Genomic DNA, 22,374 nt, shown 5'->3' on the forward strand with positions numbered 1-22,374 from the left:
CAGAACGTCCGCCCAGGGAGCGGAAGGTCGGGGGTTCCATCCCCGGCCGCGTCATATCAAAAGACTTTAAAAGATGGTACTTGTTGTTACTTTGCCTGGCACTAAGGGGTTAAAACAAAGACTGGTTGGCTCTTAGTCAGCATACTGTGTCTGTGTGGGGTATTCATGTAAAATTGGCCATGGTATCTCTGTGGGCCAGTACTATGTAATCAGCATTAGTCTGGACTAGTACAAGCAGCCACACACATGCACATGGCTATATAGGTGCATCTTGGACATGACGGTAAACCCCTTTTCACCTCACCTCACCTTTCCTTCATGATGGCACACAGACATAAGCATACACTGTATGTCTATGGCCAGTTGTTCCTTCCATGGACTAGGTGATGCACATGTGTACAACACTGTATTGTGAGGTTAGTGCTACTTCACCTTTTATATATATATGCAGACATACACTTCCATATGGAAATCTGTTCATTTAACCGCCATCTCTTCTGGCAGCGTTCTAGTGTCAGTGCTATATAATGGCCTGTCTGAGCTAGAGTACATGTGCTTCTAGGGTTGTGTGCCTGTCAGCAGATACATTATCATACATCTTTATATTCAATAAGATATTTTAGTGGCATGAATCGGTGTACTTTTTATATTACCATGAATTCCCAATGACTGTTAGCAGGTCAGTACTTGGTCATCAAGCTTTCACCAACAGGATACTCTGTTTTCATTATGGTCGTAAAATCAATGCCAACTCTAAATCTTTGATTGTTGATATTGATTTCTTGATTTTAGTATTGTTGCATTCACTAGACCCGAATTTATTCCATCCCACCCAGTGAAGTTCTATATGTCTGACCCACCCCATCTCCTGATGCATGTTGTTCATGCCCCTCCCTGCAAAGACAACATGCAGAAGCCTTCATATTTAATTGTATGATGTCCATTTCTTCACAACCCTCCACAAATATGTGTATCATTTTTTACGACCATCCCTTAGAGACTGTCATATTTTATGGAGGTTTCTCCAACTGTTTCTCCCTCTGTTTCTCACATTGGTGTTATCACTCTGTTTCTCCCTTTTGTTGCTCCCTCTGTTTCTCAAACTGTTTCTCATGCTGTTTCTCACACTGTTTCTCACATTGGGTTATGACACTGTTTCTCCTATTGTTCTCATGCTGTTTCTCATGCTGTTTCTCACACTGTTTCTCACATTGGGTTATGACACTGTTTCTCCTATTGTTCTCATGCTGTTTCTCATGCTGTTTCTCACTCTGTTTCTCACATTGGGTTATGACACTGTTTCTCCTATTGTTCTCATGCTGTTTCTCATGCTGTTTCTCACTCTGTTTCTCACATTGGGTTATGACACTGTTTCTCACACTGGGTTATGACACTGTTTCTCCTATTGTTCTCATGCTGTTTCTCACTCTGTTTCTCACATTGGGTTATGACACTGTTTCTCCTATTGTTCTCATGCTGTTTCTCACACTGTTTCTCACTGGAAACATATTGCATCCTGTCCTGTTTTTGTTTCAGCGGCGGAGAGACTGCAGGTCAAGCACTTCTTCCAGGACTCAGCACTCACCGAACATCCAGTTGTGAGTTTATTCTTGTTATTGTAACCATGGTAACCTAGTGCCCCTTGTGGAATCAGGATGAGAACAGACCCCCAGATAACAGACAACTTGTGTTTAGTCATGCACCATGATGGTTAAATATCAATGTTTGAATCGACCAAATCCAGTTTACATGTGAGATATATATATAGGCAAGTCAAGCTGGCTATTTTCCACATCAAATCAGAATTGGAAAACTTGGAACAAATTTATCATTTAAGATTTCATGGACAATATGTCCCTCCACACACACACCAGTGCTTCAGTGGGTTAGCTGTGTCTCAAGTAGGAACAGTTGGCTTGGCCTGTTTGGATTTGCAGCCCTGTCAGAAGCACATTAGATATGGTAGTACCTCTCATGTTTAGCTCACCTGACAATCTCTTCCCAAGTAGCAGTTGAGCAGGTGAAGCAACTTATTTGATTGTTGAATGTTTAGCAGGGTCTTTTGGCTGTGGTGAAGACAATGATTCCAATTCATAAGACACAAAGGAGTATGTATGTTGGAATGATTGAAGCCAATAAAACCGAAGCATGTAGGTAAACTCATATATGACAGCCTAATGTTTCCACCTTGGAAGCGTAATTGGAGTATTTTTCTTTTCTTTTCAATTCTTTGATTATCTAAAACTTGAAATTAGGAGAAAATAATAAAAGTATTGAGAAAAAGCTCAAAAATTTGGTAAATTCCTTTTTCAGTTGTACAAGGTCTTTGTGGATCAATGCCTACTATATACAGCTATGTCTGTCGCATCCCAGATCCAATAACACACAGGACAAACTACTGCAACATTGCTGACTTACACATCAGTCCATTCCAGTATGTCAGGACTGAGCCTAACCAAACAAGCAAAACACACTACAACATGTTACACTTGTTCACAGATGGAAACAACATTGTAGATCTGTTTACTGTGGTATTTTAAATATTCATTTTATTATTACAATAATAATTCTTGTGAATACCATACCTCTATTACATCACTGCCATAATCCCGTATTTCACACTGTAACTTAGTCTTCAGATTTTCAACAGAAGTCCTCTTCACTTTCACCTATGCATGAGTAGTTGTACCCGTGTTAGCACATAGCTGCCTACAGCATATGTGCAAGGTGGGAAAAAATCACTTCTTTCCTCTCTGTGCTGGAGGAAGCATCAACTATTTCTCTGAGATTCTTTTACTAGCATGTTGGTAGTGTTTTCACACTTTTTAGTATTAATGTGATCGATATGTAAGAAGTGCAGACAGTCATGGGGGACCCTCACTCTTCTTGTTGGAAGTACCAGGAGGTACGGTGTACAGTGTATGGATGATAACGGATGTGAGCAGTGCGCTTCACTTTCACAGTCGGCCTTTCTCAAGTTGGCTGTGTCAGTCAAGAAAGGCTGACAGAAGGAAGCAGCAAATAGGACAGATTATGCGTTAGCATCTTTAGCCAGAAAATAAGGGAAAAAAGAAGTTATATTTACAAACAAAACCTGTTCACTTGATGTCCTGAATTACTGTAGTATGTGTTGTAAACACCAAAACAATTATTGTCTCCTTTATAGAAGATTTGAAGCAGCGACCAAAAAAATATTCTGTATCTATCCAAAATGCCACTAAAGAAAATTAATAACCTGATTGCAGAGCTATCTTTTTAAGGTTTATGGTATTTATTATATATATTGTGGTAATGATATTTGATTTCTCATTTTTTATAAAGTATTATTCCGCAAACTTCACAGCTGAGTATTTTTTAGAAACTTTAATTCACACAAATTATGCCAAAACAAATATTCATTAACCCAACTGTGATGAAAGCGTGTGTCAATATTGCCACTTTTGGTAGCCTCACCCCACTACCTTGGCTACTGATACAGATGTTTGGGACAGGTGTATTGAGTCAAACGCTGGTCTTTAATATTCACTCCATCGTTTGATAACAGAATGTATGAATCAAGCAATTCTTCACAGTAATTATTGTAAGCCCAACAACCTTCTAAGTCATCAATCACACAGCTCATTTAATCAGAAACAAAACTATCGAGGCATTTGCCTGCAGTGATTGGGCGAGCACTTGTGTGCTGCAGTCGAGTCAACTATAGACGTTGTGTTTACATAATCAATATCGCCTGTGATTGATGGGCCCAATAAGCTCCACATATTACCCACCTTGTTGATGTCACTTACACTCTACAGGAAGGTCCTCTGGAGTCCTCACTGCACGAGCCTCGTCGTGGGCACCTCAGGTTCATATGTTAAACCGTCGATAAGTGATCAGGAGAAAAAATAGCATTATCATGTTCTGAGTATCATGTTGAGGCTCTTTTGGGGTTTACTGATATTTTTCAATTGATAGCGATCATTATTGCAGCTTAAATTTTGTTTTTTTTAAAACTTATGCTTCTTTTCGGAACTGTGTGTATCTGTTTTGGCCCGATGTTGGCATCTTATTTGCAGCAGGATGGAACAAAAAAATTAACCACTGAGTATAGGCATGTTCTGATTCTCATTGGGTATTGATAGATCTAGTATTTGGGGTTCTCTATGTTCTTATTCCCTCAGTTCGGGTCTACCAGAAAGTAGATATTCTATAAGAAATTCTGAATTCTGCTAAAAATGGTGTTGGATTTTGAATTTCTTCAACTGTTCTTGATCTGCCTACAGTGTTTCTCATGTCGTAGAAGCTCACAACTGTAACATACCTTTTTTTAAGTTACACAATACTAGCATAGGACTTTTGTGCAGTATTCACTGCAGTTCATGCGTATGTGATGCCTGCATGAGGTAATACAGATACATTAGCTGAAAAGGCTACATGTATCATCCAGGTATTCATGCGGGCAATTTATAGTATAATTTTGGCAGTAGTGATTTTGTGTGTGACTATTTTATGCAGATATGCTACACATCTGGAACTTGGGACACTATGACAAACTGTGCAGTAAGTGGTAGCTGAGAGTTGTTCGACACCAAATTCTCCAGTAGGCTCCATGTACTTCCAGTAGGCACCATATAATCAAGTAGGCCCCAAGTACTACCAGTAGGCACCAAATTCTCCAGTGTACTTCCAGTAGGCACCACATACTTCCAGTAGGCACCACATACTTCCAGTAGGCACCACATACTTCCAGTAGGCACCATGTACTTCCTGTAGGCACCACATACTTTCAAAGTACTTCCAGTAGGTGCCACATACTTTCAAAGTACATCCAGTAGCCTTGAAGTACTTCCAGTAGGCACCACATACTTCCAGTAGGCACCATGTACTTCCTGTAGGCACCACATACTTTCAGAGTACTTCCAGTAGGTGCCACATACTTTCAAAGTACATCCAGTAGGCACCACATACTTTCAAAGTACTTCCAGTAGGCACCATGTACTTCCAGTAGGCACAAAGAACGTCCAGTAGGTGCCATTTCATTCCAGTAGGCAGTAGGTGCCACATACTTTCAGTAGGCACGAAGTTCTTCCAGTAGGCACCACATACTTCCAGTAGGCACCATGTACTTCCAGTAGGCACCACATACTTCCAGTAGGCACCATGTACTTTCAGTAGGCACCACATACTTCCAGTAGGCACCACATACTTCCAGTAGCCTCGAAGTACTTCCAGTAGGCAAGAAGTACTTCCAGTAGGCACCAAATCCTTCCAGTAGGCACCATGTACTTCCTAGTAAGCACCAAATTCTCCAGTAGGCACGAAGTACTTCAGTTTCAGTAGGTACTGAGTACTTCTTTTAGGCACCTAGTCTTTCCAGAAGTCACCAAATTCTCCAGTAGGCACCAACTCCTTCCAGTAGGCATTATGAGCGCCCAAAACGGGGTCAGAAATGTGACTGACAAACTCAGCCTTGAATCTGAACTCACCATGTGGTCCTACATTTCAGAGACACAAGCTGGGCAGGGAGTGGTTTATACCAAGCACACTTAAGAAAATACAGGTGAACGGGATCTTCGGGGACAAGGTAGGCTCTGAGGGAGGTCCCACATGGGCATCACCCCAAAACATGTGTCTAGCAAACAGTACCAAGTATCAATAATGAAACAACACATGACACCTTGTTTTTGGAGGTATTAATGATTGAAATGAAAATAATGTCATTTCATAATAATACGTTATATCATAAAGGTTTAGGGTCCTTAGATTCAAATTCTATTGGAGCAAGGAGCTGTTTATCATGGAAGATCCCTGTAGGGATCTGGATAACAGCAGGTCCCAAGCTACCTGTGCTTGTCCTAAGATTCCATGACTTGGTTGAATGTGTGTCATTGTATATATCACAATATCAATCTCTGGTTTATCTGGTCCACACTCTAGGCCGCCATCATATAGCTGGAACATTGCTGAGTACAGTTTTAAACAACAAACAAATCATCAAGGACCAGGTTATGAAACAGCTGTTTTTATTTCATTCCAGTCTAAACATCTGCTAACGAAGTTCCCTATCAATGCTGCTCATAATATAGGTGAGTTCTGTGATTAGTTGTGTGAGCAGTATTCCTTGTCTCAATGCAGACACACATGACTGGTGATCCAGGGTGTTGTAACGTGTTGTGTAGAGTTGTGTCCCTTTGCCAAGCAAAGTCTATTGGTTCAGATCCTCAATTCAGACTGATATTGCACATCAATCTGTCTTCATACCAATTCTTGTCAAGTTTACCAAGTGGTAAACTTCAAAACCTTCTCCAACTTTCATTGGTGTTGGCTTTCTTCCCTGACAGGCCTTGCTAATAGCTGAATGACAAGTTGTCCAACCCACACTCACTTCCATTGTACATGCATCTGAGGTGTTTGATGCAGATTTCAGCTGCACAGATGCAGTTCCAGACCCTGGAAGAAGTTTCATCATATAATATGTTTGTTGGTTCACAAAATCACCTGACTTTTTTTCAGTGTGACTTTTATTAAACCAGTAATTTCATGCAATTAATGTAGACTATTTAAGATTTAGTGTGGTGAGAGGATTGCTTTCCTATTCATCAAGCTGTTTGTGTTTTTCTTTGCAGAAATTGACCAAAGACGACTTAAATACTTAGCTTTCAATCTACAAGAGGACCTCACAACAGAGAGGAAGTACACAAAGAGGTTGGTTGCTGTAACTGTTCCAGTGTCACTACATTATCAACTTTCCCAAAGTTAGAAATGTCTCCATCAGTTTTGATTTCAGAAAACTTTCTTGACAAGATGTTAAGACATGTAGCATGTATATGTAAAACTCCACTTAGTGGCTCCAGGTGTGGCAGATTCTGACATGTGTGGGATGTTGTATCTGTTGTCCTCAAACGTACATTCCGTGTTCTGTACACTATTGCTGTATGTTAAAGGCCAAGATAACCTTTTAAGTAATTGTGAAACATAGTTGTATCATAATCTCTCTTGAATAAGGCAAAAGATCTTTTACATTGGAGGCTATCTTACAATGGATTTATTCTGCATGGACTTTAGGGGTCCTTTCCCATAAGGTCCAAGTCAGAATTACACTTTTATAAAACATATCATGAACATGGTACCTCCTCTAAGAAGGGGTCTTGGTTTGAAAGGGTATTGGTCAAAGTTCAGTGTTAAATCTACAGACACAGAGCTGTATATACCGGCATGTTGATGCCATGTCTCTCAAAGGTCAACATGGTCAAGGACATCTTTCAACATTTTTTTTTTTTTTCAGTTACAAATGGCATTAGGAGATTTTGGTGGTATTTTTCAATTTTTGATAGAACATTCTTCTATACCATTACCAAATTTGAAACTAAATGTTGAAATGTTTACATTTAGGATGACAATCAATGTCCTAGAAAATGATTCTGAAACTCTTGTCTTTGAGGTAATTGTGAAACTTGTTGTGTCATTCGTTGGCAGTGACTGTTGCTCAGGTACTTGTGCAGTCCTGGAATTTGGTAATTGCTGCATATTGAAAACATTGCCTTGTTTAAGGGATGGAAGTAATATTTTCTGACTTGAAGTGCATGGAGGTATGTTGCGAGGCTGGGGGGAAATGGCAGTGAAGGGACTGCCCTCTGGTTATGCGAGTACTTGCAAACACCTCGAGGTAAAGATATTGTGACATCTATATCCTGATTTGATAATTGATGTTTGTGCAGAGACTTCCAGGTGCTGCGTTACCGCCGGACGTTCCTGGAGGACCTGCTGGAGGTGCGGCCCACTGACCGGGAGAGATGCAATATGCTGCTGCTGCTACTGGTGGTCAGTGTCAATCAAGAACTATACACATACGCTGGTCACAAACATGGCCACAGGGCCGCACTGTTTACAGAGCTTGATGAGTAGTCAACAAACTGAGTTGATGAAACTAAGACTTGTTTGATAACAGTTACTGGGCATTTTCTGTTTTCTGTAAATAGACTTTCATGTAAATTTTCATTCTTGGTAGTGGTGCATATAAAGATGACTTTCAGATTGGTTTAGAAGTTGATAAGGGATGCTTATTGGAGCAGGGCGCTAAAAAAAGGCAAATATGGTAACATCAACATATCTTACTATGTTAATCTGTCTGCCTGTTAAAGGGAAATAACTCTGCACTGACAGCTTTTATATCTTAATACATTTGGGGGAATACTTTGTACGGTAATATGCAGGTGTTGTTTCAGGCGTCACTAGAGTTTGTAATGCCCACACACCTGGTGAAGGAGACGCTGGAGACGGCCATGCTGGGGAAGATAGGGTAGGCTTGTAGCTTGGTAGCCTTCACACAAGTAACTGACCCGTGAACATCCCAGTAGAATAGGGCTTCAGCAACCCATGCTTCTCGTAGGAGGCGACTATGCTTGTCTAACTAAGGGGATCGGGTGGTCAGGTTCGCTGTCTTGGTTGGTACATGTCATCGTATCCCAATTGCATGGATTGATGCTCGATCATTATCGATGTGTGCGGCTTTAAACAATAAACAAACACAGAAGTCATTCTAGTCGTCTGATGTTCCGAGATTTGCAATGTTGTGTTCATTGCCCGGGTCTGCTTGTGATGGGTTTGAAATCACAAGATTTACCCTGCTTATGATCCTGAGTTTGTCAGCACCATGTACATGCATGTATACCAAAGAAGAAGTAAATATATACAACCTGTGTACTTTTGGGTTTTTCACCCACTTTAAGCTGACAAACTGCGAATGAAATACTTTGAAATAGTGTCCATCTCACCCACATTAAACAGACTTGCTGTGATATATATGAAGTCCTGTACAAATCAGTCTTAAACCCAACTGCCTCACTCACACACTCACTCACTGACTCACTCACTGACTGACTGACAGGAAGGTGTACACCATGGACCTGTTCCTGTTGCCCAAGGACGTGCGGTGTCAGGTGGTGGGCATCCTGCTGTCGGCCATCAAGGTGGACAAGGACATCAGGGAGGTCAGTCACACGGTAGTTTGGGGACCACTAGAAACAGAAAGTTTGAAAGTATCAGAACGTTTTTGGATTATTGTAATTGGAGAGGTTCATGTCCACCAAGTACATATTATTTTCTGTCATTTCCAAGTTTTGGGCTATGACTTGATCATGTACAGATCATGGCTAAAATGAGAAAAAATGTAAGCAAGACCTAAGTTTATTTCTATAACCAAACCTATGAACTACTGTCTGTATCTGGGTCGTACACTTGCTTGTGTTCCAGTTAGAAGCATGCTTTCTGAAAACCACAGAAATCATGTGTTTGAACACATTTGAGTCATCCTATTCATTTGATGGTGTAGCAGGTACAAATTATGCACATCTTTTACATTTCACATTCAGTTTCAAATGTGTTGCTTATTGGAAGGATTATGCTAGGCCGGTGGGCCAACAGGTGGGCCAACAGGGTACTTATACCTTCAACATAATTACATGAGTGTTTACCTGTGTTGTCAGGATGGAGGGCTGTACGACCGCCTGTACCTGTGTCTGTTCTACACCGTGGCGGAACTCACTCGACTCAGTCAGTCCGACGCCCAGGGGGACGCTCAGGCTGCTGGCAAGATGCACAACATGTAAGATGACAATCACACGGTGCACATTATCATCAGGTGTTGATAGCAGCGGAGAGAAGCATCACACAAACACGAAAGGTGTTAATGTGTACCTGAGACAGTACTTACACTGGTGTATGTAAACCTCGGACACAGTCCTGTCCCTAGCTGGCACTTTCCATAATAGTTGACTCTTGATCTTAGTAGATTTCTTTATAACAAAACAAAAAATAACACCTTTATATTTGGTCCAGATGGGGACCTCCTATTTAATCATTTATTTCAGGACAATTTTAAAAGTGATTTTGTTGACTGACGTTAATGCAGTGTTTCCGTGTTTCAGCTATCGAGATTACAAGTGTCTCCTGGCATCGGAGATTGTTCAGCTGATGTGTATTGTGCCGGCCTTCTTTGAATACATGGAGAAGGATGTCGGTGAGCCTCTGTGATGTATATATGATACCTACCTGAAGAAAAGAAGGGGAGTGATATAGAAAAAATGTGTCATTCATATATATGAGTGATTTCAAAGAAACATGTTTATCCACCAGTCCCTCACAGTGCTGTCGATGTCGTGTGTTGTTGTGTACCCCTGGCTCTGGTCCAAATTTGACTGTTATGATGTTGTAGCTTTGATGTTGTGCACTGTAGGAAAAACAATGTTTATTTGAAATAATGAAAGGTATCAACATGATTTTGCCTTATAAATATGACTAATTATTGGATCATTTGTTTGATTACTGTTTATTTTTAGGAGTGATGAACTTGGTTACCACGGGAACAGGAGACCGAAGCATTATTGGAAAAATTACCCAACTAGCTCACAATTACAGGTCTGAGGGGGTATGTCGCACTCATTTGTCTTACAGTAGAACTAGGAATGGATGCTATGAAAGACAGTCATGCTTGTTAGAAATAGCTCAGGTTTACTGTTACGGTGTATGGTGTGTATTTGTGGACTCAATAAGGGGAGACAACTCTTCCTTACTTAACAGAGTATAGTAAATGCATTATTTAGACACCATAAATTTCAAATAGCAGTAAAGAATGTGAGGCTTTTTTTCAGGATATAACATTGTCCTATCATGACACCATGCTAGCAACTCAATGATGTTGTAAATTGGACGACACTATTTTTGAGAGGGTAGTGAGTTGTTCCCCATAGATGTAGCTGGGCAACACAGATAAATGCAATGGCTGAACGATTGCACCAAAAGTGGGCGAGATTTGACAATCAGTATTGGGAGAAAGGGTACAGAATTGTGAGAATATCAGGAAAATACCAAGCTTAACCCCCTTTTCATAAAATGGACTTGTCAGACATTGCTGAGATCAGAGTATATTCAGGGAGTCATTATTTAATTAATGGTAACTAATTTTAAAGAGGCTGTAAATAATGTAGATATCTCATACATAAGAGTAAACAACTTTAGGTTGTTGTTTATTGTACAATAATACACTGCAGAGAGAATAAACCAGTTGGAGCTGCATCCTCATGGTTTATTCTACCTACAGTGTTTTATTGTGCAATAAACTACGGCCACGATTTGTATATTTCTTAACTAATGTAAGCAATTCTTCAAGAAAGTTGAATAATGGGAGACTACTATTGCGTGTTTATTATCATGACAACAGACAAGAGCTGCAGATGATATGGTTTACAGAATTAAGCTAAAAGGACTCTTGAGAATACTGGTAACAGATGTCTCAGTTTTGTTCTAGGTCCTGAAGCATGCTTGTGACACAACTGTGTTTTTCAGAGAGATGTGCGGGCGTTGTATGAGGACATCTCCGAGATTCTGCTACAGAAGGTTCAGGAACAGACCATGAATCTCACCAACAAGTCTCCACGGGAGGCCGTGGGGGACAAAGTACTCAGTGTGAGTGACTCTGGTCCATGACATATTTCCCTTCTGTGGAAAATTTGACCACGCCCATAATCATAACAACTATCTGTATCGTAATACTCATAATAGCTCATGATTCTGTGATAATTGGGAATTTGCCATGGTGATTAAAGTCAAAGCTGCTGCAATGGGGGAAGTTTTGTATCAGCAGCCGAGCCATTGAAAACACACAGGATAGGACAGGGTGCCAAGATATACATAGCAAACAGAGACGTGAGAAAGTAACTGCTCTGAACAAGGACTGTGTTGGTGGAGGACATGGGTGTGTCCCTGCAAGATGCCCCAAGTTTAAACCTGTGGCGCAAAATAGTTCTCAGGAGCTACAAGTAACAGTTGTCAGGGGTAGCTGCCAGGATAGCTTGTTCTGGGTCTGAGTCTCATGTCCAAAACAAAGTTTAGGCCATTTTAGATACATGATTAGATTTGTATTCAAGTTCTTTGAAAAAATGAGGCAGGAGGCAATTTATTTGTTTATTAATACTTATGTGGATGTGATTCACATGAAGCATGAATGTTGGGTAACGCTATGTAAACGGTGTATTTCAGCCAGTGAAGTTATTTTGCAGTTTTCTTTGCCTGAAGGTTCTAGGGTACATCACAATGATGTGAGGTTGGGTGTTTGGTTGTGAGGCAGGCAGGGATGAAAACTTCAATTGTAAATGTCTACCATCAATTAGATGATTGGGTCTTGTGCTCGTGGCTGCATCTGTCATGGAAACCTGGTAAGGACACTTCAGCAGTCTTCAGTGCCAGTTGTGTAGATTGTACCGGAATCCTTGCAATTAACAAGTGTCGGGTTAAACAGAGGTTTATGATGCTGATGATTGAAATATCTTGGATTGTCTCCTCCTTACAGACGTTGGGGGCGGTGAAGAGAGCCAAGACCCCGGTGGACGTGGCGGAGTACCACATGAAGGGGGTGACCAGCCCAGACTCAGACCCCCCTGTTGTCCAGTGTCACACCCCCAGGAAAAACAAACACAAATTCCCCCGTGAGTCACACTGCACGATGTTTTCTACAGTGACATTTTGTAACTACTTGGGACTACTAAATGTCAGCTTTTCTGCAGAGTACCAATGAAACCATAGAAGTTTCAGTATTATTGTTATTATTTCCCAAACTTGCAAGGCTGTAGTAGACATAGTGGACAGGATGACGACTGAGTCTACATCGAAGACAGGGTCACGAAGGTCTGAAGAAATTATAACAGTCATTGAATCATGTACTGCTCTGGACCATTGTGTTAACACTTTGTTAATCAGGGCACATTTTGTCCTGTTTTTGTTAGGTGATTAACAACGGGGCCAAATTAAACCTAAATTGCATGTTTTGAATATACATAGACACTGACGATATAATTTGCATTTTTTATTTATCTGTGTCATACTCACTACATGTGTTTGATCAGGAGTGAAACATTAACCTGAAGTTTTATTTTTATTTCAGATTTAGGAGATGTCTTGTTATTAGGACCACAGGTTGGTACAAACACATTGTCACATCAGAGTAAGTTGATGATATTTCATCCAATTTAAGATCATCAGGACAGAAGGCCGGGTCATCCGACTGTCCATCTGTCGTCTGTTCAGAAACGTCTTGTCTGGAATATGTTACACCCATTAATGCAGGCAGTTTTCTGATTCAACCCCACTTCCTATTATTCTTAAGATGGAAATGAAGCTTGGTTCTGGAACAGAGGAGCTTTCATTGTCAGTGATGATGCTGACTACATCAACACAATGTGTGTGTGATGGGCCAGCAGGGAGGAACATCTTGTTCCGGTGGGAATTCATACTTCATAGGATGTTTAATGAATGTCTATATGATGGGGTGGTCATGTACCTTAGCCCATTCATCAGATTCCAGCTATTTATGTTTTCAGACTATAGGAAAAGTCATCTCCTTACCTCAGCCATTCCTGGCACTGGTTGCCATGGACGCAGTTCCAGGTAAGTGAGCGCATCTTAAGGTAAAGCATGATACTAAACTTTCTTTGAAGTAAACATTGATATTCAGTTTGATTTCAAGACGTTTCTCCCCTGTTTGATAGTAGGGAAGAATATGTGAAACTCTTTGAAGATGTTTTGCCACAGGAATTGAAAATTTTGAGTTTGGCCTCAGTTTTACTCATGTTGAACCAAATCCTATCTACTAATTTAACACAGGATAAAAAATGGCCAGTGAAACACCAGTGGTCTAAATTAATTAGCAAGACAATTATATCTTAGGTATACATGTATCACTTGTTAATGTCTGTCCAAGAGATGCCCTGTGATGTCACAGCTTGTGCCATGCATGTACTGAGAGTATTCCTATGATTACAGTATCCAATGGTGCAATGGTCAGCAAGCTGCGTGATTCGGATGACCACTACACATACGTTAACATGAGGCAGCTAGAGTGGGACTTGCAGTATCATCTGTGGAAACCTGTTGGCACTGTTGGAGACAGGTGGGTACAGATGCTGGATTGGCAGATGTGAGGGGGTGGGGGTGGCAGTGTACCCAGTGGATGCCTGTCAACAGTGTGGGGGACAGGTGGGTACAGATGCTGGATTGGCAGATGTGAGGGGGTGGGGGTGGCAGTGTACCCAGTGGATGCCTGTCAGCAGTGTGAGGGACAGGTGGGTACAGATGCTGGATTGGCAGATGTGCGGGAGTGGGGGTGGCAGTGTACCCAGTGGATGCCTGTCAGCAGTGTGGGGGACAGGTGGGTATATGGGGTGGATTGGCAGATGTGCGGGAGTGGGGGTGGCAGTGTACCCAGTGAATGTCTGTCAACAGTGTGAGGGACAGGTGGGTACAGATGCTGGATTGGCAGATGTGCGGGGGTGGGGGTGGCAGTGTACCCAGTGGATGCCTGTCAACAGTTTTGGAGACAGGTGGGTACAGATGCTGGATTGGCTGATGTGCGGGAGTGGGGGTGGCAGTGTACCCAGTGGATGCCTGTCAGCAGTGTGAGGGACAGGTGGGTACAGATGCTGGATTGGCAGATGTGAGGGGGTGGGGTTTGCAGTGTACCCAGTGGATGCCTGTCAACAGTGTGAGGGACAGGTGGGTACAGATGCTGGATTGGCAGATGTGAGGGGGTAGGGGTTGCAGTGTACCCAGTGGATGCCTGTCAGCAGTGTGAGGGACAGGTGGGTACAGATGCTGGATTGGCTGATGTGCGGGAGTGGGGGTGGCAGTGTACCCAGTGGATGCCTGTCAGCAGTGTGAGGGACAGGTGGGTACAGATGCTGGATTGGCAGATGTGAGGGGGTGGGGGTTGCAGTGTACCCAGTGGATGCCTATCAACAGTGTGAGGGACAGGTGGGTACAGATGCTGGATTGGCAGATGTGAGGGGGTGGGGGTTGCAGTGTACCCAGTGGATGCCTGTCAACAGTGTGAGGGACAGGTGGGTATATGGGGTGGATTGGCAGATGTGCGGGAGTAGGGGTGGCAGTGTACCCAGTGGATGCCTGTCAACAGTGTGAGGGACAGGTGGGTATATGGGGTGGATTGGCAGATGTGAGGGGGTGGGGGTGGCAGTGTACCCAGTGGATGCCTGTCAACAGTGTGAGGGACAGGTGGGTATATGGGGTGGATTGGCAGATGTGAGGGGGTGGGGGTGGCAGTGTACCCAGTGGATGCCTGTCAGCAGTGTGGGGGACAGGTGGGTATATGGGGTGGATTGGCAGATGTGTGGGGGTGGGGGTGGCAGTGTACCCAGTGGATGCCTGTCAGCAGTGTGAGGGACAGGTGGGTATATGGGGTGGATTGGCAGATGTGAGGGGGTGGGGGTTGCAGTGTACCCAGTGGATGCCTGTCAGCAGTGTGAGGGACAGGTGGGTACAGATGCTGGATTGGCAGATGTGCAGGAGTGGGGGTGGCAGTGTACCCAGTGGATGCCTGTCAGCAGCGTGAGGGACAGGTGGGTACAGATGCTGGATTGGCAGATGTGCGGGAGTGGGGGTGGCAGTGTACCCAGTGGATGCCTGTCAGCAGTGTGAGGGACAGGTGGGTACAGATGCTGGATTGGCAGAAGTGCGGGAGTGGGGGTGGCAGTGTACCCAGTGGATGCCTGTCAACAGTGTGAGGGACAGGTGGGTACAGATGCTGGATTGGCAGATGTGCGGGAGTGGGGGTGGCAGTGTACCCAGTGGATGCCTGTCAACAGTGTGAGGGACAGGTGGGTATATGGGGTGGATTGGCAGATGTGAGGGGGTGGGGGTTGCAGTGTACCCAGTGGATGCCTGTCAACAGTGTGAGGGACAGGTGGGTATATGGGGTGGATTGGCAGATGTGAGGGGGTGGGGGTGGCAGTGTACCCAGTGGATGCCTGTCAGCAGTGTGGGGGACAGGTGGGTATATGGGGTGGATTGGCAGATGTGAGGGGGTGGGGGTTGCAGTGTACCCAGCGGATGCCTGTCAGCAGTGTGGGGGATAGGTGGGTATATGGGGTGGATTGGCAGATGTAAGGGGGTGGGGGTTGCAGTGTACCCAGTGGATGCCTGTCAACAGTGTGAGGGACAGGTGGGTATATGGGGTAGATTGCCATATGTGAGGGGGGTGGGGGTTGCAGTGTACCCAGTGGATGCCTGTGTCAACAGTGTGAGGGACTGGTGGGTATATGGGGTGGATTGCCATATGTGAGGGGGTGGGGGTTGCAGTGTACCCAGTGGATGCCTGTCAACAGTGTGAGGGACAGGTGGGTATATGGGGTGGATTGCCATATGTGAGGGGGTGGGGGTTGCAGTGTACCCAGTGGATGCCTGTCAGCAGTGTGGGGGACAGGTGGGTATATGGGGTGGATTGGCAGATGTGAGGGGGTGGGGGTTGCAGTGTACCCAGCGGATGCCTGTCAGCAGTGTGGGGGATAGGTGGGTATATGGGGTGGATTGGCAGATGTAAGGGGGTGGGGGTTGCAGTGTACCCAGTGGATGCCTGTCAACAGTGTGAGGGACAGGTGGGTATATGGGGTAGATTGCCATATGTGAGGGGGGTGGGGGTTGCAGTGTACCCAGTGGATGCCTGTGTCAACAGTGTGAGGGACTGGTGGGTATATGGGGTGGATTGCCATATGTGAGGGGGTGGGGGTTGCAGTGTACCCAGTGGATGCCTGTCAACAGTGTGAGGGACAGGTGGGTATATGGGGTGGATTGCCATATGTGAGGGGGTGGGGGTTGCAGTGTACCCAGTGGATGCCTGTCAGCAGTGTGGGGGACAGGTGGGTATATGGGGTGGATTGGCAGATGTGAGGGGGTGGGGGTTGCAGTGTACCCAGTGGATGCCTGTCAACAGTGTGAGGGACAGGTGGGTATATGGGGTGGATTGCCATATGTGAGGGGGTGGGGGTTGCAGTGTACGCAGTGGATGCCTGTCAACAGTGTGAGGGACAGGTGGGTATATGGGGTGGATTGCCATATGTGAGGGGGTGGGGGTTGCAGTGTACCCAGTGGATGCCTGTCAGCAGTGTGGGGGACAGGTGGGTATATGGGGTGGATTAGCAGATGTGAGGGGGGTGGGGGTTGCAGTGTACCCAGTGGATGCCTGTCAACAGTGTGAGGGACAGGTGGGTATATGGGATGGATTGCCATATGTGAGGGGGTGGGGGTTGCAGTGTACCCAGTGGATGCCTGTCAGCAGTGTGGGGGACAGGTGGGTATATGGGGTGGATTAGCAGATGTGAGGGGGGTGGGGGTTGCAGTGTACCCAGTGGATGCCTGTCAGCAGTGTGGGGGACAGGTGGGTATATGGGGTGGATTGGCAGATGTGAGGGGGTGGGGGTTGCAGTGTACCCAGTGGATGCCTGTCAGCAGTGTGAGGGACAGGTGGGTATATGGGGTGGATTGGCAGATGTGAGGGGGTGGGGGTTGCAGTGTACCCAGTGGATGCCTGTCAGCAGTGTGAGGGACAGGTGGGTATATGGGGTGGATTGGCAGATGTGAGGGGGGTGGGGGTTGCAGTGTACCCAGTGGATGCCTGTCAGCAGTGTGAGGGACAGGTGGGTATATGGGGTGGATTGGCAGATGTGAGGGGGGTGGGGGTTGCAGTGTACCCAGTGGATGCCTGTCAGTACTGTAGGGGTGATACAAGGGTCTTGATATCTATATATGTCAAGGTGGACATGCCTGTTTTGTATGGATGATGTTTGTGTGAGGATGGGTGTTTGAAGGGGATACAAGAGTTAGATTCAAGAAGATTCAACTTATATGAACACAAAGTTTATTAAAGATTGAAACGTTTGTGACACTATTTTTAATGAGCAAGTTGACACACGAGTGACATTTTGATGAACATGTTCATATTTCAGCATCAGACAAGATGTGCTCAGACAAGTACAGGAGAGGTGACTAAGCCTAGCCAGTTTATAATGTCTTACACCTCCTGTAGGGATCAGGCATTCTTGCATAGTGTAGATAGTATCTGTAAGTCTAACCAGGAGCCTAGTAGTACATGTTTTGGAGTGTCCGTGTCCTTAGTTTTACTGTACTGCAATGACCGTACTCCGATTATATATTTTATGAAAGGCTGAAACATTGCTGAAATATTTGTCGACAGGATGAAACACTGAAATATTTATGTCACAGCATGAAACACTGAGATAGATTTGTCACAGCATGAAACACTGAGATAGGATTGTCACAGCATGTCATTTCAAATGATTTACTGTACAAGTTCTTTGTTCATTAGTGTTGATCAGTTTGAGATGAATGCTGGCATTTATCATTTGGAGAGCAGCATAGCTTAGGTATTCCTGCATAGTTCAGATCAGTGTGATCCAAATGAAAGCTAATTCCTGTGTCTCAGTGGTTCAGATTGTCTGCAATATCCCTATTCTTATTATCTGAGGAAGCCTAAGGCTGCTTGTGTGCAGGTCAATTTCCTTAGTTACTGATACAATATAGCACTGTTTATTGTTCGTGCTTTGCATTTAGGTATGTGCTTTTACTCTTTTCCAGCATGTTTTAACATTTAATACTTAGGAAGTATTTTCATTTAATGCTTTCTTTAGTCAACAGTTCTGAAAAAGGGTTTTGAAAAACTTTTAAATTGTTGATGATTTTATGCTTACTGGGTACAACCTGTTTATTTCAGTAGTTTCCCTTGTAGTACTTACCATAACTAACTTGTGCCTTAAACAGGTCAGTGGACAATGTACAGCCAAGCACGATACACTGGCCTGTTGCTATGTCTCCCACACTTCCACTTTCTGACATATAGAGACACACATAGGCTAACATTTACATGCGTGACTCTCATTTTTCACTGAAAACGACTGTTTAACCACTCTCATAAATCAAGTTGTAGTTCATGGATGCGGATATAGTAGTGTTCATGGACATACAGGCTGCTACCAACACACCCATGTGTGTCTCACCATAATTCACCAATGTGTCTCGCCCCAGATAGACCATTCACCCATGTGTCTCACCACCATTCACCCATGTGTCTCACCACCATTCACCCATGTGTCTCGCCCCAGATACACCATTCACCCATGTGTGTCTCACCCCCAGGTACACCATTCACCCATGTGTGTCTCACCCCCAGGTATACCATTCACCCATGTCTGTCTCACCCCCAGATACACCATTCATCCATGTGTGTCTCGCCCCAGATACACCATTCACCCATGTGTGTCTCACCCCCAGGTACACCATTCACCCATGTGTGTCTCACCCCCAGGTATACCATTCACCCATGTCTGTCTCACCCCCAGATACACCATTCATCCATGTGTGTCTCGCCCCAGATACACCATTCACCCATGTCTGTCTCACCCCCAGGTACACCATTCACCCATGTGTGTCTCACCCCGAGATACACCATTCATCCATGTGTGTCTCACCCCAGATACACCATTCACCCATGTGTCTCACCCCCAGGTACACCATTCACCCATGTGTGTCTCACCCCCAGATACGCCATTCACCCATGTGTGTCTCACCCCAGATACACCATTCACCCATGTGTGTCTCACCCCAGATACACCATTCACCCATGTGTCTCACCCCAAGATACACCATTCTCCCATGTGTCTCACCCGGAGATACACCATTCACCCATGTGTGTCTCACCGCCAGATACACCATTCACCCATGTGTGTTTCACCCCCAGATACACCATTCACCCATGTGTGTCTCACCGCCAGATACACCATTCACCCATGTGTCTCACCCCCAGATACACCATTCACCCATGTGTGTCTCACCCCCAGATACACCATTCACCCATGTGTGTTTCACCCCCAGATACACCATTCACCCATGTGTGTCTCACCGCCAGATACACCATTCACCCATGTGTCTCACCCCCAGATACACCATTCACCCATGTGTGTCTCACCGCCAGATACACCATTCACCCATGTGTGTTTCACCCCCAGATACACCATTCACCCATGTGTGTTTCACCCCCAGATACACCATTCACCCATGTGTGTTTCACCCCCAGATACACCATTCACCCATATGTCTCTCCCCGAGATACACCATTCACCCATGTGTGTCTCACCGCCAGATACACCATTCACCCATGTGTCTCACCCCCAGATACACCATTCACCCATGTGTGTCTCACCGCCAGATACACCATTCACCCATGTGTCTCACCCCCAGATACACCATTCACCCATGTGTCTCATCCCGAGATACACCATTCACCCATTTGTCTCACCCCGAGATACACCATTCCCCATGTGTGTCACCCCCAGATACACCATTCACCCATGTGTGTCACCACCACATACACCCATGTGTGTCACCACCACATACACCATTCACCCATGTGTCTCACCACCACATAAACCCATGTGTGTCACCACCACATTCACCCATGTGTGTCACCACCACATTCACCCATGTGTGTCACCACCACATTCACCCATGTGTGTCACCACCACATTCACCCATGTGTGTCACCACCACATACACCCATGTGTGTCACCACCACATACACCATTCACCCATGTGTGTCACCACCACATACACCCATGTGTGTCACCACCACATACACCCATGTGTGTCACCACCACATTCACCCATGTGTCTCACCACCACATTCACCCATGTGTGTCACCACCACATACACCCATGTGTGTCACCATTACATACACCCATGTGTGTCACCACCACATACACCCATGTGTGTCACCACCACATACACCCATGTTTCTCACCACCACATACACCCATGTGTGTCACCACCACATACACCCATGTGTCTCACCCCCAGATACACCCATGTGTCTCACCCCCAGATACACCCATGTGTGTCACCACCACATACACCCATGTGTGTCACCACCACATACACCCATGTGTGTCACCACCACATACACCCATGTGTCTCACCCCCACATTCACCCAAGTGTGTCACCACCACATACACCCATGTGTGTCACCCCCAGATACACCCATGTGTCTCACCCCCAGATACACTCATGTGTCTCACCCCCAGATACACCCATGTGTCTCACCCCCAGATACACCCATGTATGTCTCACCACCACATACACCCATGTGTCTCACCCCCAGATACACTATCCAGAGTACAGACGAGATGCGGAGGGAGCTGGAGCGGCGAGCAGCCATCATCTATCACACATCACGGCCAAACTCCCCTGAGAGCTACATGCTGGAACCCCCGGCGCGGGAACCTACCCCCCTCATCTACACCAGCTACAGGCCCGACACTCCTCAGGACACCTCCAAATCCAAGGTAGTGGCAGACCTTTAATTCCAGACATCTTTGCAGGTTTTGTTTTTGGAATGAGTGAGTATGGTTTTACACAGCTTGGAGAAATATTACAGCATTATCTGATGGGGGAAACCAGAAATGAGCTGACACGTGGAATGTACTCATGCAATCTAACCCAGGATTCCAGAGGGATGAGCAAACACCTTAACCAGTAGGCTGCCTGACATCCTGTTTGTTTTAAGATGACAGGTTGTTTGGTCTATATTCTAAATGTTGACTGGAGGCAGTGACCTTCAGTACATGCTGTCAAGGGCAAGACCATTATACATAGTATTTGAGTTAATCATATCAATTCATGATGGCCCAAAGGAGAATGGTTGGCCCAGTCGTCTGAGGCATCTTATTATTCCCCACCACGAAGTGGAAGGGGGATATAGGAATGTGTGCCGTCCATCCGTCTTTCTGTCCGTCCATCTGTCTTTCTGTCCATCCGTCCGTCCATCCGTCTGTCACATTTCGTTTCCAGAGCAGAACACAAAAACCATGAGAGATATCTTAACCAAACTTGGCACATAGATAGGTCTAGTGGTGAACTGGTGCCTGTTGATAGTTTAGGATTTTTTTTCCCCCTGGAAACGACTTTGACTTAGACTAAAATTGGAGATAGTGCTCGTTTCCGGAGCAGATCTTGAAACTTGGCGTATAAATAGGTCTGGTGGTAAACTGGTGCCTTTGATAGTTTGGGAGTTTTTATGATTGTTTCCTTAGCAAGAGCATAACTTCGGAAACCGTTTACGTATTCTACAAAAAAATCTACGCAGTGTTGTCTGAGAGCCGTTACCATAATTACCTAATTGAGGTGTATACCAAGGAACTGAGAAATCAATCGGAAAAAGGTTGCTATCTCGAATAAGTATTGTTGAGATGAGCTGATGTTTATCCAAATGTCCCAGGTGAAGGGAAACAAACTCAGTTTGTTTGTTTTGTCTGCTCCGACTTTTGCTAACTCCGTGAAACTTCAGACATATATTCCACACCTGTATGTATGAATGTTGGTGAGATATATTAGTCGTCCACCGATCCCTCGGGGCATATAGTGTGATCTGTGATGGATCGGGGCATATAGTGTGATCTGTGAGGGATCGGGGCATATAGTGTGATCTGTGAGGGATCGGGGCATATAGTGTGATCTGTGAGGGATAGGGGCATATAGTGTG

At 44.8% G+C, this 22,374-nt stretch overlaps 1 protein-coding gene across 1 annotated transcript in view; it reads left to right on the forward strand.

Annotated features, from left to right (window-relative positions):
- Positions 1-22,374, forward strand: part of LOC139479020 (uncharacterized) — a 79,678-nt gene that overhangs the window by 22,791 nt on the left and 34,513 nt on the right. Inside the window, exons 6-22 of the mRNA XM_071261752.1 lie at positions 1,537-1,598; positions 5,489-5,566; positions 6,020-6,068; positions 6,609-6,687; positions 7,701-7,803; positions 8,208-8,281; positions 8,870-8,972; positions 9,468-9,586; positions 9,909-10,000; positions 10,320-10,408; positions 11,326-11,445; positions 12,329-12,464; positions 12,920-12,951; positions 13,356-13,422; positions 13,798-13,924; positions 17,769-17,804; positions 20,995-21,178. Of these exons, the coding sequence (XP_071117853.1) occupies positions 1,537-1,598; positions 5,489-5,566; positions 6,020-6,068; positions 6,609-6,687; positions 7,701-7,803; positions 8,208-8,281; positions 8,870-8,972; positions 9,468-9,586; positions 9,909-10,000; positions 10,320-10,408; positions 11,326-11,445; positions 12,329-12,464; positions 12,920-12,951; positions 13,356-13,422; positions 13,798-13,924; positions 17,769-17,804; positions 20,995-21,178 (1,550 nt within the window). The remainder of the gene's footprint in view (positions 1-1,536; positions 1,599-5,488; positions 5,567-6,019; positions 6,069-6,608; positions 6,688-7,700; positions 7,804-8,207; positions 8,282-8,869; positions 8,973-9,467; positions 9,587-9,908; positions 10,001-10,319; positions 10,409-11,325; positions 11,446-12,328; positions 12,465-12,919; positions 12,952-13,355; positions 13,423-13,797; positions 13,925-17,768; positions 17,805-20,994; positions 21,179-22,374) is intronic.

The sequence above is a fragment of the Haliotis cracherodii genome, unplaced genomic scaffold (genome assembly GCF_022045235.1).
Source record: "Haliotis cracherodii isolate W230 unplaced genomic scaffold, xgHalCrac1.p SCAF_4, whole genome shotgun sequence".
NCBI lineage: Eukaryota > Metazoa > Mollusca > Gastropoda > Lepetellida > Haliotidae > Haliotis > Haliotis cracherodii.